The sequence below is a fragment of the Geospiza fortis genome, unplaced genomic scaffold (genome assembly GCF_000277835.1).
Source record: "Geospiza fortis unplaced genomic scaffold, GeoFor_1.0 scaffold325, whole genome shotgun sequence".
Classification (NCBI taxonomy): Eukaryota; Metazoa; Chordata; class Aves; order Passeriformes; family Thraupidae; genus Geospiza; species Geospiza fortis.
In genome coordinates, this window is record NW_005054427.1 from 1503984 (window position 1) to 1510481 (window position 6498).

Below are 6498 nucleotides of genomic sequence, written 5' to 3' on the forward strand. Positions count from 1 at the left end.
GCCCGGCCGGGGACTCCGCTCCGGGCGCTCCGCCCCTGCCCTGCCTTCTCCGGGGCCTCGCAGCCCTCCAGGTGCCCCTCCTGACACGTACCAAGAGAGGAGCCCGGGGACTTGGTTCTTTGTAAAGCCAGCTCAAAACAGTCCAGTGCATGCAGGCATCTGGTCTGAACGTAAAATGGGCTGATCCGGAAAGTTTAAGCAACTGTGTTTGAATCTGCCTCTTAGATACAGCGATACTTTTAAATACACAGTTATTTTAAATGGCCGTAGCACTGAACCAAGCCGGTAGGTAAAACAGCTTCTGAGAACCGCTCCCTTCCCACCTCGGTCTAATGGCCATGATGAAAGCCCTGGAGGGAGTATTCTACCTTCTGCTGAGTGTGCGTATTTATGGAGGAAAACCTGCTGGAAACATTCTAGTTGCCACTATTCACTGCATGACTTTTTAAAAAATAGCCTTTCTAAATAACACCAGTCACCTAAAATTCTTCTGACGCTTTGGAAACAAATTCTCCCAAGGGTGACTGTGGCCATCGTTGTTCCAATTCATTATGAATGTGGGAGTCATTGTCTTGCAGTGGTCAAGCAAACTCAAGCTGTGGCCAGATGCAAAAGGCAGGGCCAATGCCCTGATTAGGATGCCTCAGCTCTTCTGCTGAATCCTCCTCTCTCTTCCTCTCTCCTTTTGTTCATCTGTAGTTTATGAGTCTTTCTGAAGAAGTGATTTTGCTGGGATAACACAGAGGTTGTGGTATGGTTCCTGTCAGTATTGAAATAGTAAGGGTAGATTACTTCTACCTAAAGAGCTGTAAAACTACAGTTTAATTAACTCCGATATCTTTTAATAGCTCATAATTCTTTTAGCTGTAATTAATTTTTTAAAATGTGCTTATTAGGACCAACAGAACTATTACCATTGTATATTCTTTTAATTCTACTAAAAGCAAAAAAAGCAGGAAGGCAGCTAGAACATTTCCTTTAAAATCAAAAGCACCAAGAACAACTGCAAAAAAAAAGTGGAACAAGAATCAGTGCCCTTAACTGTGATTATCAGGTTAATGAAGCAGAGTGGAAGCACTACAAATCAACTGACTATTCATCATTCATTGTCTTTGAAAATAAATTTTTATTTGTTTATTGTCTTTGTTTTACAAACATATGACCAGTTTTCCAGCCTGCTTTTGGCTGTTTAAGTAACATTAGGCAGAGAGGCAGATGCATTCCAGAGTTCTTGGCATGCTGAAAAATATTGTTGAGCTGGGGGACTGCTGGAGGAAGGAGGCAGCTCCTTATTTGAGACTGTAGGAACAGGGGTTCATGAAAAGCAGACTTCACTCCCCTGTGAGCCTGAGCTGCCTGTCCCAGTCTGTTACGCTGAGTTTGAGGAAGCCTCTGGCCAGCCCTGAAAGCATAGGTGTTCAGAGTCTGCATGTAACTACCTTTAGCCCTGTGCCGAGTGCTGTTCAGTCAAAGCAGGGAACTGACAACTGTGGTTTTCCATTCATAAAATCCTTCTTCTAAAAATGTAATATCAAAATAGGGGTGTAATGGATAAGTTGCTGAGGCATAATATCTTTAATAGAATTACATGGTTCAGTATTGTTATGTTTCTTACACAAGCCTTTTATTTTTTACCAAGGAACAGTGCACTTAATTTCACATGCTCTTAATGGTATAAAGCTGTCCAGACCTTGCTCTGGGCCTGCCAGTGACCTTAATGAATGCAGGAACAAACGTCTTCACAAAATGCCATTTCACAATTGCATTAAAGCTTAAAAGGGGTGAAAATTTTCAGTTGAGACATGTATGTATGGTAACATTTTACAGTGAGGGTCAAAGATCAAACACTGCAGAGAAGGATATACTCCTCCATAAATCTTGGACTTTTTTTTTTCAAATTGCTAAAAAGTGTATCCTAGATGAAAGAGAGCCCGTCTACTTTAATGAAACCAATAGATGTTGAACATAAACATCTGTAGATAAATGAATAATATGAAATATGCCAGAACTGCAAACCAGAAAGAATGCTGTTATGATTACTTCAGTTGTCTAAGACAGAAATAACTAAGAACAATTTATTCTGAGACCTCTTGCTCTGAGAGAAAATATGTACCTACAAAGGAAGAACATCCTGCTGCAAATCTTCATAGGAACATAACTAATTTGGCTTACTCCAAAATCGATAGTCTCATCAGATACAAATTTAAGACCCACCCCTCTCTGGTCTTACAGACCCATGTTTTTGTATCACACAAAGAATTGCAGACAATACAGCATGATGTATTGAAAATATTTATTTGAATTTGTGAAATGTGTTTCGTAACTTCTGCCACTGCCAGATGCAAATGAAGTCCAGGTGTTCAAAACTGTGGCTTTTCAAGGTGTATTTCAATACAAAATTGTCACACAGCGCTGGAAGCTTTAAAACAGTGCTGAAAAGTCTAGGATTGAAAGCCAGTGTTGATCTGCTGAAGGCAAGAATCCCAAGTTCTTCCTGAGCAAAATCTGATTTTTTACCTTAGTGCACCTTGAACAACGATCTTTAAAAAAACACTAGCAAGTTTGTCTGATGAGACAATAATAAGCTCCAGGATTTTTTGCGATCAGTCTCAGTTGTGTTTTAGTTTTTATTATCTTGTACTCAATGGAAATAGCACTTTTGTATCCATCTCTAGTGTCAGGTAGTTTATTCTATGCTCTGATTTTCTACATAAGGTTGCAGATGTCCCACAAAGAAGCAACAGAACCAATGCTTGTTGTAATTCACCGGACAGCTGTTCTTGTAGAGCACAAATTTACAAAAAAAGTATACATTGCTTCAGTGTCATATGTCAATAATCTGGGGTTGGTTTGAGAAATTCACTGTTTTAACTCCTGCCAGCTGCAAGATTGTATTAATGGGAACATGATCCAGCCTGTTTTTATCAAGGTGCAAAAAATGAACTTCGTTGCCTGGAATGAGAATAACATGTAAATTATTGAATAACATATTTATTTATTCAAAGATGTAAGAGTATTGAAGCAGCATTCTGACCACCTACCAGTTACTGTACAAATATTTACTAGTTCTGTAGACTGCACATATTCAGTATTTTAAACAATGACACAATGTTTTTTAATTATATTAAAGAAGCAAGGAACATTGACACACTTTACTTTAAATCTGCTGTAGCAAGATTTTTCCTAATAATGTGATGACTGTCATGTTGCAATTCCCCCTTCATGCTCTACCCCTCTAATAAAACCACATTAAATGCCTCAAATCACATGTGAAAGCAGAATGTAGGTAAATACCACAATGTCAAGAAAACCCTCCAGACTCTGAGGCAGTTGTTCCATCAGCGATCCAACCAATTTCTGCAGTACTGTGATCAGGTTTATGCCACCTCTGTGGGAGATGGGACTATGCAATGACATTCTGCAGATTTCTTCATGCGACAGAAATTACACAGTTCAACACCATACTGTCTCCTTGGGACCCACAGGGACAGAAGGCAAAATGGCAGCAAACAGCTAAAGGAGATAGTGGTGACTGTCACACAAACACAGCAGCTCACCTGGGCCTAAAATCAAAGCTCCTCCCTGCTGAGCAGGGTCTCCTTGAAAATCAAAAGCTGGGCCAGTCATTGCTCTCCATATACTCCTAATACTTCCCAGAAGAGTGTTTGATTTCACATGAGGGCTCCAAACTAAACAAAACCACACAACACTTTTTATCTGGAAATATGAAAGTATATAAGAGCAACAACAGTTAACAGCTGCTATGAATACGTTAGAGATTCCTGATTACCAGTGTTTTCACAAAATATAGCTTACGAGACACAGTCTGGTGGGCAACTCATTTTACATTGCCATCATACTATTTTATCAGAGCATTTCTGTTTTGTTTGTGAAAGTCTAAATACAGCGAGAAAATCATTCTTACCTGATGCTTTATTACCTTCACCTCTTTTCATCCCAAGTATTTTATAAATTTCTCTTTGTGGATCTACATACATTTCATGTGTATATCCAGTTAAACTGCAAAAGGACTGCAAAATATAGGCAGACACAGAAAAATAAAGTAATATTTGTAAGGTTAAGGCAGTAACTAGCTAGGGTTTACTGACAACAGCAAAAATACTGACACCCTGCCAGCTTCATGTTCCCCCCTCTTATTTGAAAACTGTGTATTTGTTAGTAATGTTAAAGTACAAAATTTTTAGCCTCAAAGCTTCTATTAAAACAAAGCTTCCAGTGAAATCAAGAAAGGATGTTTCCTTAGCAACCCCTGGTGGCTTTTAAACTGCAAGTTTTAATTATTTGCTTTAGTCATCTATTACTATAAGAATTTGCTCATGAACACTATCCTTTTTTACTGTTGCAAAAGACATAATAAGACATTGTATTTAATGACCAATTATTTACCTTGATGTGATGATATGATGACTGTCCAATGACTATAAGCCTCACATTCGATTCCTAGAACAGAAGATAGGTATTAAAGCTGTAAAGAGGAAGTGGGTGTCCTACATGACTTCAAAACATTGCCAGAATCTGGTGTGCTGAGTTAGTGATCGCAGTGCACTGACTTAAAATTATTTGACATTGACATAACTTCCATGTTTGGAGACTGTACTTTTGTATATCACCCACAGTTAGCAGCAACATTAATTTTTTAAGTGAAAAATTATTTTTAAATATAACATTTAAATTACAGTTGTGTAATCTTTAAGTTTCCTATAGCATTGATAGGATTGTCTTTTCAATTAATTGCATCATGATATGATTTTGGAAACTCAAAATTTCCACTCAATTGCACCTACGTGTAAAGAAGAAGCACACAAATGATGGTGCCCAAACATTTGGGATTTACATATATGGACCCATTGATAGATATAACTTCCATTTATATGCACTCCTGTTTTTTTGCAGATGCAGCCTTAGGCCTGAGTCTGTAAAACAGAGCCCAAAACTGAAGTTGATTTAGATATCACTAAAACCAGTTCCTAAATATAAGGTTGTTTTATTATATATTTGCCTTTCCCATATAGAATAATTTCCCATATAAAATAATTTTGCTTGTTATGAAAAGAAGCCCTCCTAAAACCAGAATACTTGCATTAAGAAAAACACATTCTTAATCGACATTTTTGATTCTCTAGATACATTTATTTGAGGAGCCAAATTAAGAAAATGTCCTTTTGAGTAACACTGATCAAACAGTTTAGAAATATCTGTCCTGAGAAGGGAACCTGACAAAGAATTTGCCCCTTTTTGTCCTCATAATTCCTAATCCATCTCAGATGGACTCAGATGGAGTTGCCATCAGCAATGACCTGAGTCTCTGTCATTGGCTATGCTGCTGTTGAGAATAAAGTATGGCAGAACTTCAATCAGCAGTCTAGAAGTATGGCAGAATTTCAATCAGCAGTCTAGAAGAGACAGATTGACCTTCCACATTTAGCAGGAGATCACTGTCTTCTCTGGCATCTCCTACCACCCAAAAAACACGTGTCGATAGCAACCCCTGCCCACTCTACTTCTCTTTTCTGTCACTGTCATCCTGTTTGTGCAGCTGCCCTGGAGAGCAGGACACACTACTTATGCACTTTACAAATCACCATAGAAAAAGATCCTATTTTTAATCCAGATCAATTTTCTGATCTTGTTCTGTGCACTTCAGCCAGCCCTACCAGCATAATGGAAAGGGCAGTAGTTAGCAGTCAGAAGACAGCTGTCCAGGGCACTACTAATACTGAAAGAAATGCCTGTCAGATGTTGTCTAACTGTTCTGAGCACAACAGTAAAAAGAGCACCTAGCTAACAGGGCAGGGAGAAATAATGCTGTTCCAACAGAGCGTGCAGTGCCATAAATCCTTTCCTGTGTCTCCTAAGCAGATTCATTATTGCTATTGTAGCAAACAATGAAAGTGCTTCTTCTGGGCCTTTTTTTTTATTCCTTGAAGCTTTATGAAAGTGTGTAGCTGGACATAACAGATCTGCTTGACTGTGGCCACAAACACATTAAGAGCAGAGTACTTACTTGTAAAAATGCCTTGGGGACTTTTGCCAGATCTTCTACGTACTCTTTACAGGTGTAACACAAAAAGTTCTGCAACATACCCAATTGAATGAGTCAGAAACAGATACAACTGCATAGACAGGAAGCAGCAGACTTTGGACACACAACCACTTTGGAGGTGATGAGGAACAAGGAATGGGAAAGATTCCAGCCACAAAATTTGGATTCGGATACTGGTTTAACCCAAGCCTGAACAAGGACGCTGGGCCTGCAGCCTTGCAAATATTTTTATCTGTAGCTTTTTTAGCAATGTGATAGCTGGGTCGACAGCCGGGAAATCAAGGAACACGATACTTGTTTCCCTAAACACACGGTTGAAGAACTATTTCCTTTCTGGTAAATAGTGTTTCACTTTACCAAAGAACAGGGGTCTCAGGAGCAACACGGCTCTCCTTTGTGTTCCTTCCCAGCCCGCCCTAAGCTCCCGCACCGCC

The 6498-nt window shown here is 39.1% G+C and overlaps 2 protein-coding genes across 3 annotated transcripts in view; both read right to left on the reverse strand.

Annotated features, from left to right (window-relative positions):
* Positions 1–103, reverse strand: part of CDC14B (cell division cycle 14B) — a 44932-nt gene extending 44829 nt beyond the window's left edge. Inside the window, exon 1 of the mRNA XM_031061820.1 lies at positions 92–103. The gene's annotated coding sequence lies outside the window, so the exon portion shown is untranslated. The remainder of the gene's footprint in view (positions 1–91) is intronic.
* Positions 104–2275: 2172 nt separating this feature from the next.
* PRXL2C (peroxiredoxin like 2C) lies at positions 2276–6214 on the reverse strand. 2 transcript variants are annotated; one of them, XM_005426888.2, is made up of 5 exons: positions 6026–6214; positions 4408–4461; positions 3926–4031; positions 3558–3689; positions 2277–2952 (listed from the first exon to the last, which is right to left on the reverse strand). In XM_005426888.2, exons 1-5 carry the CDS (start codon positions 6101–6103, stop codon positions 2825–2827), a joined length of 498 nt encoding a protein of 165 aa, XP_005426945.1. In that variant the 5' UTR covers positions 6104–6214; the 3' UTR covers positions 2277–2824. The 2 variants fall into 2 exon arrangements, with proteins under 2 accessions (XP_030917695.1, XP_005426945.1); XM_031061835.1 differs by lacking the exon at positions 3558–3689 and having other exon boundaries at positions 2276–2952; positions 6026–6128.
* Between the last annotated feature and the right edge of the window lie 284 nt (positions 6215–6498).